Below are 23,846 nucleotides of genomic sequence, written 5' to 3'. Positions count from 1 at the left end.
GCACTGACTACCTAGAAATCAGGAAGACAGTGGGACCCCAACGAGGGAGTGTTCTGCAATTAATCATGGTATAGGGTCCAATTCCTGAAAATGTGGGGGCTGAGAGTGGAGGGAGGAGGTAGGGATAGTTGCCAGTCTGCCTGGGTTTGAATCCCAGCTCTGCTGCTGTGCAGGCTTTCTGGGTAGTTCAAACAGTAAACGATCTGCCTGCAATGCGGGAGACCTGGATTCGATCCCTGGGTTGGGAAGATCTCCTGGAGAAGGGCATGGCAACCCATTCCAGTATTCTTGTCTGGAGAATTCCGTCGACAGAGGAGCCTAGTGGGCTACAGTCCTGCTGCTACTGCTAAGTTGCTTCAGTCGTGTCCGACTCTGTGTGACCCCATAGATGGCAGCCCATGAGGCTCCCCCGTCTCTGGGATTCTCCAGCCAAGAACACTGGAGTGGGTTGCCATTGCCTTCTCTGAGGCTACAGTGCATGGGGTCGCAAAGACTCGGACATGACTGAGTGACTAACACTTTCACTTTTCTGCTGCTGTGTGACTTTGAGCAAGTTACTAAACCTCCGTGTACCTCAGTTTCCTCATCTGGAAAGTGGGGATGACAATAACATCTACTTCTTGGGATTGTCTTAGGAATTTAAGAAGAATATATATATATATTATATTATATATATATTATATATTATATATATATATATATATAAGAACAAATATATATATATTAGTCTTTGCTTGGAACAGGCATGGGGCTTCCCTTGTGGCTCAGCTGGTAAAGAATCCGCCTGTAGTGTGGGAGACCTGGGTTCAATCCCTGGGTTGGGAAGATCCCCTGGAGAAGGGAAAGGCTACCCACTCTAGGATTCTGGCCTGGAGAATTCCATGGACTGTATAGTCCATGGGATCACAAAGAGTCAGACACAACTGAGTGACTTTCACTGGAACAGGCATGAGAGATGCTTGATAAACACTAGTTACTGTTATTTTGATGATGGTGGTGAAATTACAGAGTTCGACATTCTAGAGGGGGTACTTGATGAAAGTGAAAGAGGAGAGTGAAAAAGTTGGCTTAAAGCTCAACATTCAGAAAACGAAGATCATGGCCTCTGGTCCCATCACTTCATGGGAAATAGATGGGGAAACAGTGAGAACAGTGGCTGACTTTATTTTTTGGGGCTCCAAAATCACTGCAGATGGTGATTGCAGCCATGAAATTAAAAGATGCTTACTCCTTGGAAGGAAAGTTATGACCAACCTAGATAGCATATTCAAAAGCAGAGACATTACTTTGCCAACAAAGGTCCGTCTAGTCAAGGCCATGATTTTTCCAGTGGTCATGTATGGATGTGAGAGTTGGACTGTGAAGAAAGCTGAGCGCCGAAGAATTGATGCTTTTGAACTGTGGTGTTGGAGAAGACTCTTGAGAGTCCCATGGACTGCAAAAAGATGCAACCAGTCCATTCTGAAGGAGATCAGTCCTAGGTGTTCTTTGGAAGGTATGATGCTAAAGCTGAAACTCCAGTACTTTGGCCACCTCATGCAAAGAGTTGACTCGTTGGAAAAGACCCTGATGCTGGGAGGGATTGGGGGCAGGAGGAGAAGGGGATGACAGAGGGTGAGATGGCTGGATGGCATCACCGACTGCATGGACGTGGGTTTGGGTGAACTCCGGGAGTTGGTGATGGACAGGGAGGCCTGGCGTGCTGCAATTCATGGGGTCGTAAAGAGTTGGACACGGCTAAGCAACTGAACTGAACTGACTGAACTGAGAGGGGGTACTCTTAATCCTTTCCACTCTGCCCACTGCCTCGCTTCCTTTTGGACTTTACTTAAACATCAGCTTCTCAGTGAGGCCTTTCTTTTCTAATCATCTTATTTAAAATATCACCCCCCTCCAGAATTTTGCTTCTTCCTTCTTTATTTATTATTTATTATTATCCCCCTAGCACTTAGCACCATATGACACACAATTTTACTTGTTTATTTCATTTGTTGTCTATCTCCCCCCACTAGAATGTCAGCTCCACTGGTGCAGGAATATCTGACTATTTTATTTATGACTATAAGCTCACTACACTGTATCCCACAGCGTCTGGCAACACAGTAAGTTCTCAGTAAGTAGTATTTGTTAAACAATGGGCACTGACAGTGTCAATCTAATGCTCTTTGCTCTTGTTTGAAACCTGACCCACTCCCCAGGCTGCTCTGACTCGTCCTACGGTTCATTAAATGGCAAAAACAGTAAAAGAGAAAGCAAACCTCATGCCTTAGAAGGGGTCAGGGACAGTCAGGGAAGGTGCTGAGGCACCAGAGATTTTGGTGATGGGAAGAAAGTGAAGGTCTTTTATAAAACCAGCTCAGTAGCCTGATCTTTGTAACCTGATTAATGATATTAATCCTTTGTCAATATCAACATTACCTCAGCTCTGGCTGTGGCAATTGGTGGAGCAGCAGACTTATTCAATATTTAAGAAGACCTGCATTGCAGGAGAAGGATTTGGACTGCGTGTGGAAGAACAAGCAGCAAATGCTCAGTGACAGTCTCTTAAGTGGTGGATTATTTTTAAAAGGAGAGAAACAAGAGAAGAAAAGGCCCTAAAGCCCTCAGCCTCCCTCTGGGCTTCCTTGGTTTCTGGTAACATTTGCTCTGACTCAGAGCGAAGAGAGTGCTGTCAGCAGAAGGGAAACTAGGGACCAGGAACTTTGGTCTCCTGGGTTCCATTTTTCTAGCATTACATGCAGAGGTGGTCCTTAGAGTGTGTGTGGTCTCTAGACCAGCAGCATAGCATCACTCTGGAACTTAGAAATGCAAATTGGTGGGCTCTGTCCCAGACTTCCTGAATCAGAATCTGCAGGCCTGGGAAGTGGGCATTGGTCTAGTTTCCTGAGCCCTCCTGACTCTGGTGTGCATTCAAGTTGAAGGTTCACTGGCTGAAGGAGAGAGAGCCTGGAAAGAGTGTGGCTCAGGGCACATGGTTCTAAGCTGGTGGTTCTCAGCCCCAGCTGCACAGTAACATCATCAGGAGGACTTTCAAAAAGTGTGATGTGGGTACCCACCATGAGCATCTTCTTTAGTTGGTTTGGTTGGGATCCTGGAATTAGCATTGTTGAGTCCTCCCATCCCCCCTCAACAATTCTAGGGTGCAGCCAGGGATGTGACACTTTGTTCTAAGACAGTCCTTCTGTTTACCACTGATGTGCCTTTGGTGAGTCATCTTACCTCTTGTGTCCTTATTTTGGGCATCTTTGAAGTGAGCCCTGAAACTCTAATCTTGTGTGACTTGCAAGGAAATGAAGATTAAGAAGGATGCTATTGCGATGTCTTTGTAGGTGTTAAAATGCTGTGCATGTAGGAGAGTTGAAGAGGGTCTCCTGGGATGTGTCGATACCTTTCGATGGTTCTTGACATTTCCTTCTGGTTGCCTCATTGACCCCTCTCATCCTCTTGGGGATCTAGGGCCATAGAATGCTCACCTCAACCCCCAAGATTTTAAAAGATCTCTGAGGCTCCTCAGTTTGATTACTGCACTTGGGAGAGGAAAGCTCAACACCAGGTACAGAAGGCAGGGAAAACAAGAGGACCTGCGTGTAAGTTCAGATCGTACAGGCTGTGGTTGGCAATGAGGACTCTGTATGAGAGTTACTATTATTTTGAAATGAGAACTCCCAGTTTTTGAGTATTTAATGTGGGCCAGCACTGTGCTTGGGGTGCTGCATGTCTGATTTCATCCAATTCTTCCATCAGTCCTGAGTAGAAGGCACAGTGATAAGCCCCATTTTCTGGACAAGGAAGGGGAGGAGCCAAGGAACTTGCTTAAGGTTCCAGGCTAGCGGGGGATAGAGCCAGGACTAGCCTCAGTGACATGTCTGGATTTAGGTACTTCAAATGCAGTGAGTCCCTAAACTAAAGACAGTTTGGCTTCCTGGGAAAGGTAATTCTTGAGGAGAGGGTCTGAAGATGTCCCAAGAAGCACCAGGTGAAATGAGTGTGGGAGGAGTTGAGCATCACCTCCTCATCATTTTGGAGAAGGAAATGGCAACCCACTCCAGTATTCTTGCCTGGAAAATCCCATGGACAGAGGAGCCTGGTGGGCTACAGTTCATAGCGTTGTGAAGAGTCAGACACGACTAAGTGACTTCATTTTTCACTTTCCTCTTCCTTTTGCTTCTAAATCCAGACCCTTAACCCAGTGCCTCCTGCTGGTTTCAGTTCTACATCACAAGTGCTTGGTTTTTCATTCAAGCCTTCTCTGTCGCCAGGTCCCATTGTTGGGGACATTTTAGTTTCCTTTCTTAATTTTCCTTGCAACTTGGTCAGGCAAAAACCAGATTAAAAACTCAGAATAACTGCAAAACTTCAACTCCTCTCTTACAGAGGAATGACCTTCAAGTTTTCCTTTCTTTCCTGAATAAGAAGCTGGGAATCAGGGACAAGGGGACTCAATCCACACTCGTTCTTGGCTTTGAAAGATGAGGACTATCCTACTCCCTCAAATCAGCCTTCATAAGTAACCCATTTTATTGTAGAAACTGAGCTGGTAGCTTGGCTGGAGAGGAACTACTTGCAACTACCCCTGGCTTACTGCAAACCTTCTGCCTTTGAGCATGCCCCATGGGTGTTAGAGATTAAAAATATACTTAAAAACCCATTTGCTCCCAGCAGTGGTTTGTTATCTGATTAGACTCCAGAAAGGCTGGGTACTAGATGATTCCTGCAAGCTTTCCATCCCCAGTTGAACCCCAAGTCAGTATGTTCGCTCTTGGCTGGTTTCCATTCTTCTTCACCTCATTCTGCCCCCAGCAAGGTGATGGTGTAGGAATGGGACCTGAAGTGCACCTTTGGTTTTGCATGGGAGAAATTGGCCAGGAAACTAACCACAATGACAGTCCTTTTAGGTCCTTGGCACTTTGCCTCCCAAATTGCCTCTTAGCATCAATTATCTTATTATCAGCCCTTTGCCTCTATCGCACTCTGAAAAATAAAATAGGAAACAGACCAAACTACTAAGCATTTGTCCCACTTAATAGTCCTCTTTGTAAGAGGAAAAGTGGAAAGGTAGGAGTGCTTGCTGATTAGTATTCTATATATATTTACATATGATACATATGTATATATGATATATAACATCTTTACATATTATGTATATATTATTTATCTTATATATACATATATGTATATGTATGTGTTTGTGTGTGTGTGTGCTCAGTCGCTCAGTTGTGTCTGACTCTCTGCGACCCCATGGACTGACTGTAGCCTACCAGGTTCCTCTGCCTGGAAAATTCAGGCAAGAATACTGGAGTGGGCTGCCATGCTCTTCTCCAGGGGATCATCACCCTCCCACATACAAGGATCCAACCCTCATCTTCTGAGTCTCCTGCATTGCAGCAGATTCTTTACTGCTAAGCCACCTGGTAAGCCCTTTGTGTGTGTGTGTGTGTGTGTGTGTGTGTGTGTGTGTATGTGGAGAGAGAGAGAGGGAGGGAGCAGATTATCATTCTTTGCAGTTAGTTATGTTCTGTAAAGTCATCAGGTTATGTTCTGTAAAGTTCATCATCATGGTCACTGATGAACACATGACTAAATCATTGCTCCCAGAAGAAAATCAGGGTTAAGTTCCTGCATGCTTCTGGTCACACTGCATCAACCAATCTGTATATATTCTTGCTTTCTGTGTTTCTGTTTAAAGACACATTATTTAATACACATCTTAGTCTGTTTGAGCTACATTGATGGAAAACCTAACTCAAACTAATTCAAGTGATGCTAAATGACATCTATTGGCCAACATAATCAAAGAGTCCATGACACAGCTGAGGAGTGACTGAATCCCATAGCTTAACAGCTGTAGGAGTGAGAGCTGACTGTCTCTTCATTCTGCTTCCCTTTGGGTTACCCTCACACCCAGGCAGATTTTCTCTACCTGATCAAACCTCATCAAGTTAAGTTTGTCTTATCCCATCTTCAGTCCAGTAAAGAAAAGAGAGTAACTCCTTCCTAAGATATTCCAACAAAAGTTTCAGGACTGAGTCTAATTGGCTTGTATTGGGGAACCAATACAACTTTGAATCAAAGAGGAGAATATGTTGATTGCCCAGACCAGAGTCATGTGACTGCCCCATGGCTGGTAGTTGAGGTCATTCCCATCAGAACCATGGGTAAGATAGGAAAAGGATGGTTCACTAAAATAAAATTGGAGTGCTGATACCAGGAGAAGGAGGGACAGTTGTCCACTTCCCATCCCCCCATGGAACATTCCATCTTGTGGAGGATGATTTCTGTGAACTATAGGAGGCTAAGCCCTAAGTTTCTGTATTCTAAGAACTTTAAATTTTCAGAGACGAAAGGGTTCAAGGGGCTATAGAAAGCATCATGGGACTGTGAGAATTGAACTGGGACTTGAGGTGTTAAGTGGAGGAGCAGGAACATTTCAGAGGATGAAAAAGGCTTCTCAACATCTTACCATCCTGGTATCTTCTGTGGCATGAACCTCGGGGAGAAAAGTGTGAATTACATCATAAAATGAGGGTGGATCCCAACTTTTAGACAGTTCATCAATTACTAGTTTCACCCCTATGTACACACACACACACACTTTCATATAGTCACCAAAATGAGAGATAAAGTGAAAGTGAAGTTGCTCAGTCGTGTCTGACTCTTTGTGACCTCATCCATGGACTGTAGCCTATGAAGCTTCTCCATCCATGGAATTTTCCAGGCAAGAGTACTGGAGTGGGTTGCCATTTCCTTCTCCAAGAGATCTTCACAACCCAGGGATCGAACCCGGGTCTCCTGCATTGCAAGTAGTCGCTTTTTACCATCTGAGCCTCCAGGGAAGCTCCAGAATGATAGAAGTAAAGTATTAAACGTGTGCTGCTGTCTGGGGTCCTGAACTGTAGCTTGGGCCAAAGCTCTCTTCATGTCTCCCCAACTTTTCTAAGAAGTCCTACTTCTTATTGGTTCTGATTCAGTTTTGGGGAAGGCCAATTAACTTTATTAAACCTCAACTTTCCATCTGTAAAATAGATTCAATGATGTCTCTTTGCAAGCACAGTATGAGCCAATGTACGTAAATCATTTAGCATGGTCACTGCTGCTGCTGCTGCTGCTGCTGCTAAGTCGCTTTAGTCGTGTCCGACTCTGTGCTACCCTAGAGACGGCAGCCCACCAGGCTCCCCCATCCCTGGGATTCTCCAGGCAAGAATACTGGAGTAGGTTGCCATTTCCTTCTCCAATGCATGAAAGTGAAAAGTGAAAGAGAAGTTGCTTAGTTGTGTCCGACTCCCAATGACCTCATGGACTGCAGCCTACCAGGCTCCTCCGTCCGTGGGATTCTCCAGGCAAGAGTACTGGAGTGGGGTGCCATTGCCTTCTCCGAGCATGGTCACTGGCACCCTGTAAATGGTAAATACCATTAGAGCTGTTATTCTCAGCCATTATATCCTGGAGATGTGACAGGATATAATGGAGACTTCTCCTTATTTAATTCTAACCATGTGCCAGACACTATTCTAAACACTTTACAAGTATTAGCTCATTTAATCCTTCAACATCCCTACAAAATAATACTACTATCACTATTATTATGAAGTTTTTCATATGAGGAAACTAAGGCACTGAGAGGTTTAGTAACTATCCTAACATCATGCAGCTAGAAAGAGACAGAGTTGTAATTTGAACTGTGGCAACTCAGCACCTTTCAACCTCTGCACTCCTCTGCCTCCAGTGATGAAGGTCATAACACCCACCTGCCTAGGTCATTGTGAAGACCAAGGACTTTGTATATTGCAGACCGCTCCATCCATTCTTGCTCTGATGGCTGTTTTCATGGGGACATAGGGAGAGGAACAGGAACTTTGGGGTTCATTTGGGTTCTCCAGCCAACACTGACTGAGATTCGTTTTTCTGTTGCCTTCCCCCATCTGGTGTCAGGAGAGCAGGAGAGAGGAGTGGATGAAGCCAAGTCTCCAAGATTTATTATTCATGGGAACCAAGAGAAGCTTTTTGTTCTTTCTGACCTGGTCTCAGATTTCTTAGAATCCACATCCCAGGGAGATAGCATGGCTGGACAATCTGAGGCAAAAACTGTCCTTCCCAGCCAGGGAACCTGTAACCTGTGTTCGTTTGGAGGGTGGGAATTCTGCAAGAGCCCCTGGATGACCCAAGTGAGGGTTTGCCCTGCCCAGAACTAGCCCCTATGCTCTCTACTGCTGTGTCTTCCACTCCAGCGTCTCAACAATCCTATGAAGGAACGGCTGTTACAGCCCCCATTTTACAGCCTCAAGAAAACTGAGGCTCTGAAATGTGCAGTAATTTTTTCCAGGCTCACCCAGCTTAAGTTTAGCTGGGGGTTGAATCCAGGTCCATGTGACTGCAAAGCCTGAGCTCTTGGTGGGAGATTCTGTCATGGAATTTGTACCATGTGTGAAAATGACTGTTGTGTGTGTGTGTGGGTGGGGGGTTGTTGGAACTGAAGATGGTTGGTGTGTAGATGCAGTTGGGTATGGGCGTGACTGTCACAAATGTGGGTGTGTTGTGGGTGGAGAAGGTGCTGAGGGTGTGGGAGGAGGGGTGGTTAGGAGTGTGTGGAGTGTGTGTGGTAGAGGTGTGTGGATGTATGGTTTGAGTATGAATGGGCATAAGTGCATCAGAATGTTGTCAATGGGGATGGGCAAGTCTAAGTATGTGCTGTGGGAAGGAAGGGGCTGTAGCAGGGTGTAGGTAGGTATTGGTGAACTGAAGTAGAGGGTGTGGGTGACAGTGAATGTGAGTGTGGGTTTGTGTGTGTTGAGGTGAAGAGGCAAGCAAAGCTCTTCCTGATCCCTGATTGCCTGTTCTTCCAAGGATGAAATGAAATACGCATTTTCCCATGGCAGGGCGCATCTGAGACCAGAGTACTGAATCTTTCTGTCGTATAAACAGAAACTGGCCTTGCTTGCTTGATGAGAGTCAGACGTGTGAAATGTGAGGAGTTTTGCTCGCACGTAAGAGGAAAGTCTGTGAACTTGAACCATTCCTTTTCAAATGCAGAAAGAGGCCATTTCAGAAAAGCTCATAGCCCTCTTTACAACAGTCCCAACAAGTAGTTTTGCTGTGTGTGCTTGACCAGCTCCAGCGAATGGGAACTCATTACTTCTCAAAGTAGCACATCCTCCTTTTGATACCTCTGATGGTATCAGCTCTAACAAGAGCTGGATTTTGTTTGTTTGGGTTTGGGGGATTTGGGGCCACACTGTGTGGCTTGTGGGATCTTAGTTCCCTGACCAGGGTTCGAACCCATATCTCCTGCAGTAGAAGCACTGAGTCCTAACCACTGGCCTGCCAGGGAATACCCAAGAGCTGTCCTTTACCTTATGCCAGACTTTCCCTCACTGTACCTTTCACTTGGTGCCAGATCTAGCTAGGCAGCTGTGTCATATGAGTGGTTGTCCAGAGTAATGGTTAGGAGTATTGATATCAAGGGAAGATACACCTGGATTTATACCTGGTTGGCTCCACCATCGCTGGAGAAGGGATAGGCCACTCACTCCAGTATGCTTGGGCTTCCCTTGTATTGCCTGCAATGCGGGAGACCTGGGTTTGATCCCTTGGTTGGGAAGATCCCCTGGAGAAGGAAACGGCTACACACTCCAGTATTCTGGCTTGGAGAATTCCATGGACTGTATAGTCCATGGGGTCGCAAAGTGTCAGACATGACTGAGCGACTTTCACTTAAAAGAACAAATATTGTATTATTTGCAACAATAGTCAAGATAACAGAGTGGTCAGAAGGCTCATTTATACAAGACCCAGATCCAGGAATATCTTTGGATTTTCTACCTGCTACCATGTGACCTTGGCAAACCAGGGCCTCAGTTTCCTTATCTGTAAAATGGGAGTGCTATGTCTCCTATCTATGATTTGTGAAAGTGCCCCTCAGATGAGAGGATGCTGGTTTTTTCAAAGGGATAAATGCCCCTCTCTGCTCTGAGTATTTCATCCCTGAGGCAGAGGAGGGATTAGGGTGACACTTGTGGTCTCTGTGACATGAGGAGAGTTAGTTTAGGGCTGCAAATAAGTCAGTTCCAACTGAGTTTTAATCAGAATGAATGGTATTGCAACTTGAGCCTGAGTGGCAGCCAGAGGCCATTAAGCTAAATTACTTGTTTTAATACGCAGACCTGTCTAATCACATTTTCCTGTTTGGGGCTGTGTGTGTCTGTGCAAGTGCAGAAATCAATCCTGAGCTTTTCCTCTTCTCCTTACTCACCACAATGGAGTTGGAGCAGAGATAAACTCGATTAACAACACAACAAAGGCAAGCTTCCACTATCAAGCAATCAGGTAATTGGCTGGGCTGTGCAGGGAGCCCTGAAGAGTGTTCTGTTAATAGTGTCTGCCTTTGCATTTTATTGTTCAGTATTTGGGTGTGTAGACTCAGGGTTCAGAGGGATTCATAACCTAGGGAAAGAGGGAAATGATGGGGGCACCTCCCTCTAGCAGGAGACATCTTCCCCCCAGGAAGATCGATTCTGGATGCTCTGCCTTGCTTTCAGTGTGTGTCCTGTGTTTTCTGCTGTGGACTCATTTTGAGTGCATGCACTGTTATGGCTTATTGACTGTGTGTCCTTGGACAAATGACCTTACCTCTCTGGGCTTCAGTTTTCTGATATGTAAAAGTGGGTAACAAAAGCTCCTTTTTTCTAGGATCTTTATGAAGATACAACTAGATATGGCAAATGAAACACTTAGTACAGTTACCCACTCACAGTGAGTCTAGAAAGGATGGGTTAGGTTGTGCTGTGGTAACAGCCATCCTCAATGTTGCAAGGACCGAGACAACAGAAATTTGTTTCTCACTCGTGAACCTGGATGTGGTGGGTTAGCAGTGGGTGTCTGCTCTGCATTTGTCCTCACACAGGGACCCAGACTGAGGGGGGAGCTCCATCCTCATACATCTACGATTGTCAGGACAGGAAAAGGGGAAAGTGGTGATGTGAGCACTTGCTTTAGAGTTTCCACCTGGAAATTTTTTTTCTTTTTGGCCAAAACAGTTTGTGTTCCGGCTTTCCAGGGAGAGGGAAGAGCAATCCTATCGCATTGTGAGAAGTCAGAAATATTTAGTTATCAGCACTAATGACAACCATGATGATCTAGTCACTAAGTTGTATCCGACTCTTGCGACCCCATGGACTGTAGCCTGCCAGGCTCTTCTGTCCATGGGGTTCTCCAGGCAAGAATACTGGAGTGGGTTGCCATTTCCTTCTCCATAGCACTCTCAAATAATCCTTGCATTAGTACAATTATATTGTTCTTATCATAATAACAGAATGCATTTTGTTGTTGTTTTTATTTCTATCATTCATTATTATCATGCTTCACATACCTAATCTGGCTTCAAGAATCCTGAGACATTTCCTACTCGTGCCAAAGTTGGGTTCCCATTTCTTTAAGAAAACATAACTGATATTTTTATTAATAATAACATAAATAAATGATAGTTCCCACTTACAAGAGGATGACTTGTGTCAGGCCTCATCTCATTTAATCTTCACAATTCTATTTTGAGATGGGTCCTATTATTGTCTCCACTCTACAGAAGAGGAAACAGGTTCAGGAAGATGAATCCACTTATCAGGCTCATAAATGGCAGAATGGACTTGGCCCCCCCAACTCATACCCTAAGTCACCTTGCTGAACTGTCTGCTCAGAATATGTGGTCTTAGCCTCTGGATCTTTAACTGGAAGCAGGGGTTGTCTGGGTGGGGAGTGCTGGAGACGCTATGCACTGTCTTTGTTGACCCACAGAAACAGGGGTTCATCACTGGGACCTATTCCCTCTTTTCTGTTTTCCCTTTTTCCCAGCCCTACCATCACCCCAGGCTCCATCCCCCTGAATTTCTCCATTCCTTAAATATTCCATGTCCATTGAAGCCTCTGAACATTTGCTCACTCTGTTCCCTCATCTTTTCCTCCAATCTTCATGTCTTGCTTACTCCAGCTCATCCTTCAGGGAGCAGTCCCAGTCTTCCCCCTTTTGGAAAGGACCCACCCCACCCCCAACCCCAGACAGAGCTAATCCCATAACCTGTCTGCTTCCATGGCATTTTGTACATTAATAAATCTAAACATTTTCTAGACACACACACACACACAATGCAGTCCATTTGGAGGAGGGAAGAAATTAGTCTTTGTTTTTAATTAATGCCAGTTCTCTCATCCTAGCTTTTAGTACTGGCACCTCATTTGTCTTATTAAGTACTTAGTTTTGCTTTTAATTAGTGCTGTTTATTGTCACTGAATTTTAATTGTCAGTGCAGGGTCTCCGCAGGCCTTGGTAAGGATGCATTACAAATGTTTCTTGTTCTCTTGCATAACCTCAGCTTGGGTGGCAGTGTCTCTGAAGTAAACGGGGAGCATTTCTGGCTGGGGTGGGTGGATGAAGATGGTTTTTTTCTCCCAGACTTCAGCCAATTCTGGTTTTCTTTGAGATCCCCATTTGCTCCAAGGTAGCTGGTTTATAAAGACACATAGAGAGAGGTTAGGAGGGTCGTAATGACAGAAATTCAATTCAAATTTGACTTCAGGAGAAAAAAAAAAAAGGGAACATATATGTTCATATGTTCAACATATGGTAGCCAAAACAGACCATGAGGGATTCAGGTGTGGCTGGATCCAGCATTCCAACAGCGTCATCAGGAACCAGTCACTCTCCATCTCTCAACTCCACTTTCATCCCTTGACAGACCTTTCCAATCTGGTGCGAAAAAGTGACCAATAGCAGCTCCAGGCTTCTGTTCTATCAGTTTAGCAATTACAATGGAAAAAGAATGCTTCTTTCCACATAGTTCCAGCAAGTCTTAGGGTATACCTTCACTGGTCCATACTGGGACATGTGCCTATCCCTGAGTCCATGAGGCATATAATACACTGATTGGTTAGAGATGATCTTTGGTCCACCTTTAGGAACCAGGTTTGGGTAATCTCCATCTGAGCCACGCAGATTGATAGGAGAGAGGGATGGTTTCCCAAAGGAAAATTGGGGGTGCTGTTACTTTAAAAAAAAAAAAAAAAAAGAAGGGATAGGTGCTGGACAGGAAAAAGCAAGAAATGTCTACCCCAGGTATCCACTGCAGTGTCTCACTCAGGCCTAAAAAACACCTAGAAATTAGACACGTGTTCTTCTCCCCAGCCGCACCCTCAAATAACACTAACAATGACCTCTTTGCCTAATCCTTAAAAAGTATTTTGTATTACCAGGCCTCTGCATATGTATTAACCCTTTGGCTTTTCCCCAAAACTCTGTGAAGTTGGCATGACAAAGATGGGAATTTTTACATCCTCATTTTAACCAGATGCTGAAACTGAGGCCCAGAATGACTAAATGAGATGCCAGGAAATGAATAGAAGAGCTAAGGTCAGATCCCAGACTTTGGATCCAAGGCCAGGAATTGTTCCACAACATGGGCTGCTCCATCAGCCAGATCTTGCTGCATAACAAAGCAACCCACAAATGAGTGAATTAGAACAACAGCCATTTATTTATCTCAAGATTGTTTAGAGTCAGAACTGGGTTCAGTCCACCTGGGAGGTTGTTCTGGTCTAGGCCAGACTTGGATGATCTTGGCTGGGCTTGTTCACTTCTATGGTCAGCTGGTATGTTAGCTGGGACTGGCCAGTTTATGATGGAGCAGCTGCATAGGCTAGGACAACTGTGGCCCCTTACAACGTGGTCTCTGCAAATTGCCAGAGTTGTACAGCAGTGGGGGATGAGCTCTGTGCCTGCCTTAAAAACCCATAAAATCCTGTGGGATTTTTTTGAGGGCTTATGGAACCATCTATTATTGTGATATGGTGATGGGAGAACCCTGGGGGAGATGACAGTGAATCTGCTGTGTTTCAAGGCTGGCAGCACAGAGATGCCTTCATCTGGAGCATTTCTCAGACTTGTTTCTGTCTTCATCTTGGACACCAACCAGCTCAGCATGGAAGGAGTCAAAGTCTTGTCATTCCAGATTTGGCCAGGTTCAGGGGAGGCTGGGGATGACCCAACTGGTTCTGGAAGCAAAGAGAAGCCATCAGCAGCCTGCACCCCCTGGATGAAACTGGGGTAAAGGATGCTGGGGCTCTGAGAGCGCGAAATGGCAAGGCTTGCAGGCAGGTGGAGGCAGGCTCAGCTCTGTCAAGTATAGTAGGCGGGGCAAGAGACCACCATCTTTCCCTCACTGGACCAAGTGTCCTTGCCATGGCAAAGGTATGTAGGAACCATGCTGCTGCCGCTGCTGCTAAGTCGCTTCAGTCGTGTCCGACTCTGTGCGACCCCACAGACAGCAGCCCACCAGGCTCCTCCATCCCTGGGATTCTCCAGGCAAGCTGGAGTGGGTTGCCATTTCCTTCTCCAATGCATGAAAGTGAAAAGTGAAAGTGAAGTTGCTCAGTCCTGTCTGACTCTTCACGACCCCATGGACTGCAGCCCACCAGGCTCCTCTGTCCATGGGATTTTCCAGGCAAGAGTACTGGAGTGGGTTGCCATTGCCATCTCCCGTAGGAACCATGAGTGCCTGTCAAATAATCAAAGCTGGATGCATGGTTGAGACAGAATAGGATATATTCAGTTCACTTCTCAAAGTCCTTCTGTGGCTTGTATGTCACTCAGAGTAGAAGCTTAAGTGGTCCTGATGATCTGACCTCCACTGCTTCACGACCTTCATGACCTCCACTGCTACTTCAGCTCCCACTCATCTCCCCCTTGCTCATTCCACTCCAGCCACTCTGCCCTCCTTATCATTTCTCCAACTAACCAGGTACATACCCACCCCAGGGCCTTGGTACTTGCTTTCCCCCTCCACTTAGAATGCTCTGCCACGAGACAGCCACATGGCTCAGTCCATTACCCACTTCAGGTCTTTGCTCAAATATAATTTCTCAGTGGGCCTCCACTTTTTTCTTTTAACCACATCACACAGCTTGTGGAATCTTAGTTCCCCAGCTAGGGATCGAACCCAGGCCCCTGGCAGTGAGAGCGCTAACCACTGGACCACCAGGGAATTCTCTAGACCACTTATTTAAAATCAAACTTCCCTCACATTCACCAGCCCTCCTTTGTTTTTCTCTAAAGCGCCCAATCACCAGCTGACACGCTTTCATTTGACTTACAGTTTCCCCACTAGAAGGGAAGCTCCATGAGGACAAAGATTTTTCTTTTTTATTTGTTTTAATGCCGTATCCATAGTACCTAGACCAGTGTCTGCCACAGAGTAATAGATGTTCTATAATTTTTTTTTAATTCTTCCCGTTTCTCAAGAGAAGCTGGCAATCTGTATTTTTAATTAAATCCTGTGCCTTTAAAATACTGGCTTACTCTTACTTTTAAAAACTATTGCACGGGCCAAACAAAACGTACTTGCAGCCAGGATGCTGTCTGTGAAGTCCCCCCAGCCCCACTTCACTCCTGTTTGGAGCCCTTGGTGTAAGTTGCATATCCCATCCCATCAGGCAGTCTGAGTGATTGCTCCACCCCCGCCCCCCGGCCCCGCCCCTAGATTCCTAATTGAGTAGAGATAGGCTGGACTCGTGGGGAGAGGAACAGGGCAGGAAAAGAGACACAGAGATGGAACCGATTTGACACCATCCAAGCTGGTGGCTGCGGGTTCTGCTGCGAAGCATCTGGTTTAATTCCAACTCGGGGCTGGGAGACTGACGGTGGCACTGAACTCCACACAGACAGCTGCAGCCCATGCTGGGTCCCTGCAGTGCCCTGAAGTGCCACGTGCAGGGCCGCCACCGGCCCAGCCCAGCCCCGCCGCATCATGCTTAGACACCTGGTGTGACTCTGAAGCTTAATGGATGTTCAGGGTTGTTGTTGTTGTTGTTTTTCAGTTCAACTAATCCCAGCAGAAGACCTTGGAGATTTTGGGGAATGGAGGCATCGTTCCTTAACAAACAGTGCTGATGGGAGCCAGGGGAGAAGTAGGTAGAACAAAATGCAGAGGGAGAAAGGCAGGGTTCTGGAACCTTTTCTGGGCTTGGCACTGGGTGTTTGAGTCGTTTTAAAATGCAGGTGATTTAAAGGTTAGCACCAAGCTGTGGAGGTGGGCAGATCTGGAACAAGGCCTGGTTCTGTCACTTATACGCAGATTTACTGAGTGCCTGCTGCACTCACTGAGCTCTAGGACCTGTGTGGAGATTCACTGAACATCTACTGTATACCACACTCCGCAAAGTGAAAACGTAGGGCCCCTTATTCAAATTCTATAAGACACTTTGAGATGATGACAGCAAAGCATTAAGCCAAGTGTGGGCTCATCTAAGTACAGGGTCATTCTAAGTTCAGGGTGCTTCCAGACATGGGTCCCTGTGCGACTGTACAGACCAAAGCTTCCTGAAGTTGGTTCCACATGCACTGAAGTCACTGCTGAACAAATGCAAACCCAGGCCCTGTTCTCATGGAACTTAAGGAATAGGTGGGGAAACAAACAGTGGATAAGTTAAAAAATAATAATAATTACATATCTTGATAAATATCATAGAGGAAACAAGCAGTGAGAAGTAAGCAGTGAGAGGAGTGACTTAGAGGGTGGAGTCTGTGAAGGCTTCTTGGAGGAGGTGACATTTGAGCAGAGACCAGCAGAGCATTAGTAAAACCAGCTATGCAAAAGTAAGAGGAAGAAGCTATCCAGGCAGAGACACAGCAAAGGCAAACACTTGGCAGCTGGAAAAGCCAGCATGACTGGAGCATGGTCCAAGATCTAGGAACAGTAGCAGGCAGAAGGTCACGACAGTTCTTTGAGGTCATGGAGAGAGTCTTAATCTTACCTGCATTGGACAGCCAATAAATTGAAGTAATTTATTATTTTGAAATTATCTTTTAAAAAATACATTTGTTTTTGAATAGCTAAAGTGTCTCCTGGTTGCAAATACAAAGGGGTATCACGTGACAGTTCTTCCCATCTCAGGCCCACCCTCCCAGGCTCCCTCTACAGAGGCCAGCGGTATTGTCCATTTCTTGTGTGTTCTTTTCAGAGATGCTGTATGCATATACAACCTAAACATGCAATTATCCCACTTTCCTTTCTACACAATAGTGTTGTTCTCGAACAGTGTTCTATGTCTTGGCCTTGCCACTAGACAAGTAATCTTGTTGACCTATCCATATCCATCATAAATTCTCATTATTCTTTGCAGCTGTGAAGCCCTCTACCATACAGATGCACCAGCATCCTGCTAGCCCGTGCTTGTTATTAGGCATTTAGATTGCTTCCTTGAAGGGCTTCAAGAAGGTCCTTGGGAAGTCCACTTGAACTCTTTGTGACTCAGTTACTCATCTGTGAAATGGGATAAGGACATTTACCTCCTAAATCTGTTTTGAGGATTTTCAGTCACTATGTCATGTCCAACTCTTTGTGGCCCCATGAACTGCAGCACAGCAGGCTTCCCTTTCCTTCACTATTTCCCAGAGTTTGCCTGAACTCATGTCCATTGAGTCAGTGATACCATCCATCCACCTCATTCTCTGTCATTCCCTTCTCCTCCTACCTTCAATCTTTCCCAGCATCAGGGTCTTTTTCAATCAGTCGGCTCTTTGCACCAGGTGGCCAAAGTATTGGAGCTTCAGCATCAGTCCTTCCAGTGAATATTTAGGGTTGATTTCCTTTAAGGTTGACTGGTTTGATCTTGCTGTCCAAGGGACTCTCAAGAGTCTTCTCCAGCACCACAATTCAAAAGCATCAATTTTTTGGCACTCAGCCCTCTTTGTGGTCCATCTCTCACGTCTATACATGACTACTGGAAAAACCGACTAAGTGGACCTTTTGAGGATTAAATGAGATAAAACCTGAAGGGCAGTTAGCAGGTACGAAACCCTTGATATTTGAACTAGTGATTGTTGCTGTTGTTTCTTTCATTCCTTGGCACTCACAACAGGGCTGTGGTGGACCCTTTGCTGTGGTGCCCAGCAGAGAGCTGAGCCTCTGGCTTCCAGGGAAGGTAATTATTTTATGCTTTCTGAACTTGCCGCTGCCTCACTAGATTTGGCTTTGGCTCTAACAGAGCATGTGATCTTCAGACAGGGGTCTAGGTGGGCAGGTGTCTGTTCCGAGCATCAGAATTTGGAGATCAGAGTTCCTGGGTGGGGACTGTGTATCACCTGTCCCATCCCCTCGTCCCCGCCTCCTGGGATCCTCCAAGGGCACTGTTGCATCTTGCTTCAGGAGGCGATGCATTCAAATGAGCGCTTGGCTGTTCCAGTCAAGGGCAGCCAAGGAAGCTCATTACTGAGGACTGAGGACTGGGGTCCCCAGCAGGGACCAGGGGACCCCGGGGGCCCGGGAAGCCTCATTCAGCTCTTGGCACAGGCAGTAATGAGAAGTTAAGGTTCTTTTCAACATATTTCCTTCGCAATAGGAGTCATCACTCCTTTTTCTATATTCAGAGTGGAAACAATGAAACGGTCATATTATACTAGGAAGATTATGTTAACCACCTGGGAACAGATGAAATGGCTTTTCTGTAAGGGGTCTTTCCTCTCCTGTGTCCAAACATCAGAGCCCTCCACCCCAACCCCAGCCACGTGAATATTTAATAATTGCACTGGTTGCAGAATAGGAAAGATAGTTCTCTCCCTTTTCCCCTCCCAATTGCTCATCTATTCGGCTTCCTGGGGAAAAGGACTGTGATGTAACAAGAACTTTAGCGAAATCAGGACCCACTGGACCCCATGACCTACCTTCCAAAACTTTTTAAAACAATAAATTAACTGTGATCTCCATGGTCTCTTTCCCCTTACTCTTTGGCTATACCTGGGGGAGCAGGGAGGAGTGGAGGTCCAGAAAGAACACAAGTTCGCCTAAGTTCAGCTGGACTTGCTTAGCATTGATGAAGACTCATTCACGCATTCAATACTTATTTACTAAATGCCTTCTCCATGCCAGGAGCTATGCTGGGTGTTGGAGATTAAACAGAGAACAAAACAGGAAGAGTTCTGCAAGAAGCTTACATTTTAGCGGGAGATTCCATCTGTGGTGATGCGGTTTTCACAAGCTGTGGTTTATGTCTGTGACCATCTCCCTGGTCACTGTGTGGAGCATAGACTGAGGTGGGCCAAGAGCAGAATCAGGGAGACAGTGAAGCAGCTCCTGTAGTAAGGCAGGCTGGGGCAGCAGAGATTTGGATCAGCACAGAAGCAAATTGGGCAGAGAATATTGGGAAGATTCTGGCTCTATTTATGACAATCAAGCCATGACTTTCTGATGGCTTGGGTGTAGAGTATTAAAAAGAAAGCAAGCCAGGGATGACTCTAGCATTTGAGACCTCAAAACTCTGAGAGATGGGTTTTGCTTTTTTTTTTTTTTTTACCTACCCAAGGCCAAGATGACTAGTAGTACATGAGCCAGATGACATCCTCTAGTAGAAATAACCTGGATTGGAGTTAAGAGCTCTTCCCAGGTGGCTCTAGTGTTAAAGAGCCCACCTGCAGGAGGCAAAAGAGATGCAGATTTGATCCCTGGGTGGGGAAGATCCCCTGGAGGAGGGCATGGCAACCCTCCAGTATTCTTGGCAATATTCCAGTATCCTTGCCTGGAGAATCCCCACAGAGGAGCCTGGCAGGCTACAGTCCATGGCGGGGGCAGAGAGTTGGACACAACTGAAGTGACTTAGCATGCACATACGCACCCTTCCTCTTGCATCAAAAATGAATGGGAGGAATACAGATTAAAGGGAAAGAGTTCTTCATTCTGATCCATTTTTGCCAAAAGGGGGATGTGACAATTTCCCTCTTGGTCCTGAAGGTCCCATCTGGAAAGTGGAGAAGCTGGATGAAGCTCTGTTTCTTCCCTATACCACTCAGACATAGACAAGGGACCTGAGAAATAAGGAGTGATTGAATGACCATTGCATGATGACCTTTCTGGGCTGATGTTTTCCAGGAGTGCTGGGCTTCAGCCATGACTGACACCGTGTTCAGCAGCAGCTCAAGCCGTTGGATGTGTCCCAGTGACCGACCCCTGCAGTCAAAGTAAGTCACTGGGTATTCCTGGAAGTCATCTGCTTAGGGGCAATGAGGTCCTGATCTACACTTGAAGGAGGAGAGTAGTAGGGGAAAAAAGAGAACTTCCATCCCTGGGGTGGGGGAAAAAAGAAGCTGGTGGGAGTTCTGATGTGGAAACTCCTCCACTGATTTTACTACTTTGCAAAGTTGGAGTATCAAGATGAAACTCTGAGCTCCATGTCCTAAATGAGAGGTGGTCTCGTGAAATGGAAAGAGCACCAACCTGTTGGTTGGAATCAGACTTGATTCTGGTCCTAAATCTGAACTAATTTACTGGGTGAGTCTCTTTTCCTTCTTTGGGCCTCAGTTTATCATCAATTAAATAAGGAAGTTGGACTCAATCAGAGGTTGCAAACTGACAGGCCACCAGCTGACTGTGACTTGCAGAAATGTATTTTTTAGTTTTGGCCTGATCATTTAAAAATTGGGAAATTCACATAAAAATAACTTCACATTCTGTATTAAGTAATTATTACACCTGAATCGGTGGTGTATTGGCTCTGTATCATGCTGGTCCTTAGAGCTGCTGTTAAATTGGCAGGAATTTTGCAAGTCGGTTGTTAAATATGACTGTTACTAGAAATTAAGTTGTATAGTTTTATAATTATATTAGACAAAGGTGGTGAATACTCAACATTAATCATTTCTTACTTATTTTTCTACATTTTGCTATTCCCTGTGTTACTTGTTGTCTGTGATACTTGTATAGTGAAACACTGTATCTTAGTATGGTACTGCATGTTTCCTCCCAGCTTTGCATTTAGTGATATCACATAGGTACTCGAAATCAGCCTCAGTGGGGTTTTGCTCTAGAAGTGCAACTGTTAAACATTCACCAGCGTACCACCGCCTAAAGACCTTGACAATCTACGTCTGTTGTTTATCATCACTGAAGATTTTTCACTCAAAGGTCTTATTTTTTGAAAGCTTGGTAATTTTTAAAATTTATTTATTTTTAATTGAAGGATAATTGCTTTACAATACTGGTTTGATTTCTGCCATACATCAGTATGGATTCGCCATAGGTGTACATATGTCCCCTCCGTCTTGAACTTCCCTCCCACCTCCAACCCTTTCCCACCCCTCTAGATTGTTACAGAGCCCCAGTTTGAGTTCCCTGGGTCACACAGCAAATTCCCCTTGGCTGTCTAGTTTACATATGCTAGTGTATATGCTTCCGTGCTGCTCTCTCCATTATCTTACCCTCCCTACCACCCTTGCCCATTAGTCTCTTCTCTGTGTCTGTGTCTCCACTGCTGCTCTGCAAATAGGTTCATCAGTACCATCTTTACAGATTCCATATATGTGTTAATATATGACATTTGTTTTTCTCTTTCCGACTTACTTCACTCTGTATGATAGGCTCTAGGTTCATCCACCTCATTAGAACTGACTCAAATGTGTTCTTTTTTATGGCCAAATAGTATTCCATTGTGTATATGTACCACAGCTTCTTTATCATGATTGCTTAGTAATGTTTTATTGTGAGCTCAACCTGTAAGAATCCTGGGGATCTACCATGAGAATATTTTCTTCAGAGAGATTTGCATTTGCTTCTGCCAGGAAGTGTGTGCTACTCACCAAGGATGTGATCTGAGCTCCCTTAGGGGGTCCCAGATTCAGCTTCTTCATCTAGTTAGGAGCTCAGAGTCAGTCTCTGGGACACAATGTTGGTGTTTACATTGGTTTCCTGCTCAGAGCTCCCAGTTCTGGATTCAGTTTGCTGGGTTTTCTTTTTCTTTTTTTAAAAATTGCCTTTTAAAGGTATAATTAATGTACCTCCAACAGTACACATCTAAAGTACAATTTGATCATTTTTACACTTACATGCATACTCATTCCCCTTTGCTCCTGCCTGTCACCACCCATCCCTAAGTAATTATGTAAATGGAATCATCTCTTTGAGGGAAGATGTCTTCTTTCACTTGGCATAATTAAATCATGATCCATTCATATTGTTTTTCATATCAATATTTTATTCCTTTTATTGCTAAAAAAGTAATATTTCATTGTGTGGATGTACCACAGTTTGTTTATCCATTCATCTGTTGATGGACATTTGGGTTGTTTCTAGTTTTTTTGGCTAGTACAAGTAAAATTTGTATAGATATATACTTGTATTTCTCTTAAGGAAATACCTAGGAGGAAAATGTCTCAGTGGCTTTGTAGGTAAATGTTTAACTTCTAAAAAAACTTGCAAACTGTTTTCCAAATTGTTTGTACCACTTTAAATTTCCACCAGAAGTGTATGAGAGTTCTGTCTGTCTCCTTTCTCACCAACACTTGATACGATTTGTCTTTTCCATTTTAACCATTCTATGTGTGCATAGTGGTATTTGTTTTGTGATTTTAACTTGCACTCCCCTTAATGAATAATGATATTGAACATCTTTCTATGTAAGTTTGACATTCATATAACCTCTTTGTTAAAGTGTCTGTTTAAACACTTTGTCCACTTAAAAATCAGGTCATTTATCTTCTTGTTATTAAGTTTTAACATTTTTTTTAATGTGCTGTAGATAAAAGTCATTTGTTGGAGACACATTTTGCACATATTTTTCTCAGTCTATGACTCGCATTTTCTTTTTCATAACATAGTCTTTTGAAGAGGAAACATTTTTTATTTTGATGAAGTCTATTTTGTCTGTTTGTTTCAAAGGTAGAGGGGTTTTGGGGAATTCCTTTACTTTCTAGCAATCCTGCTGCTGCTACTGCTGATAAGTTGTGTCAGTCGTGTCCGACTCTGTGCGACCCCATAGACAGCAGCCAACCAGGCTCCGTCGTCCCTGGGATTCTCCAGGCAAGAACACTGGAGTGGGTTGCCATTTCCTTCTCCAGTGCATGAAAGTGAAAAGTGAAAGTGAAGTCGCTCAGTCATGTCTGACTCTTAGCGACCCCATGGACTGTAGCCAACCAGGGCTCCTCCGTCCATGGGATTTTCCAGGCAAGAGTACTGGAGTGGGGTGCCATTGCCTTCTCCGCTAGCAATCCTAGAACTGTGTTAATAAGATTTGCCCTTAATTACCAAGGTCCTAATTATATATTGATGAGGGTCTTTCAGAATATGTAGTCCACTTGTATTCTCTGAAGCAAAAGTCCCTGTTTACTGTTTCCACCTAAAACCTCCTCTACTTCTACGAGTTTAACAGTTTTGAAGACATTATTGAACTCTGTTGGTTTCCGTTTTGAAAGGAAACTTCTGGTTTCCAAGCCCTTCCCATGAACGTTCTCTTGATACTAAACTCATTTGGCAAAGAATATCTTATCAGCCAAAAACTGTCTCTCTATAAACAGTTGCCTGAAGGTGGATGGGGTAAAGTATTTATTTTATTTAAGAAATGTCAGTTAATTAAAACCCCATCCATCACAGTTTACTTTAGTCAATATGAAGCCAAACAATTTGCCTTACAATTAAATTAGAATTATTCAAGCAGTCTGGATGCTATTTCCTTAAAGTGCTCCCGGGCTTCTGTGAAACATCTTGGCATTCCTAATGCATCTGGCTGGCTTGATTGCTACTGCATTTTCTTCAGATATTAAAATTATTTTCCAATAAATGTTAATGAGTGAATTATAGTCATCACACATGCTATCTAGTCTGCAGCAGTGATGATGTGCTAATGCAGATGATTCTCTAATGTCTTTCTCCAGTAAATTAAGAAATCTAGTCTTAATTAACTGCTGGCTAGCCAGATACACTTACTGCCTTTGTGATTTTCAAATGCCTTCCTCTCTCAGTCTCCTTGAATCCAACGATGGTGTTTGGAAGACAATTGTGATTGTGTTTGAAAGGAGAGAATGTATTTCTTTCTTGCATGGGTAG

The 23,846-nt window shown here is 44.6% G+C and overlaps 1 protein-coding gene across 9 annotated transcripts in view; it reads left to right on the top strand.

Annotated features, from left to right (window-relative positions):
- Window positions 1–23,846, top strand: part of RPH3A (rabphilin 3A) — a 293,375-nt gene that overhangs the window by 207,308 nt on the left and 62,221 nt on the right. For 8 of the 9 annotated variants that reach the window (XM_061384969.1, XM_061384968.1, XM_061384970.1 and 5 more), the window contains one exon: window positions 19,902–19,990. In XM_061384969.1, coding sequence (XP_061240953.1) covers window positions 19,920–19,990 — 71 coding nt within the window. In that variant the 5' untranslated portion in view covers window positions 19,902–19,919. Of the gene's footprint in view, window positions 1–19,901; window positions 20,003–23,846 lie in introns of those variants that run through there. The other variant, XM_061384973.1, reaches the window with a different exon arrangement.

This window comes from Bos javanicus, chromosome 17, assembly GCF_032452875.1.
Source record: "Bos javanicus breed banteng chromosome 17, ARS-OSU_banteng_1.0, whole genome shotgun sequence".
Classification (NCBI taxonomy): Eukaryota; Metazoa; Chordata; class Mammalia; order Artiodactyla; family Bovidae; genus Bos; species Bos javanicus.
The sequence above is the reverse complement of the archived record's forward strand: the minus strand, read 5'-3'. Positions and strand labels throughout refer to the sequence as shown.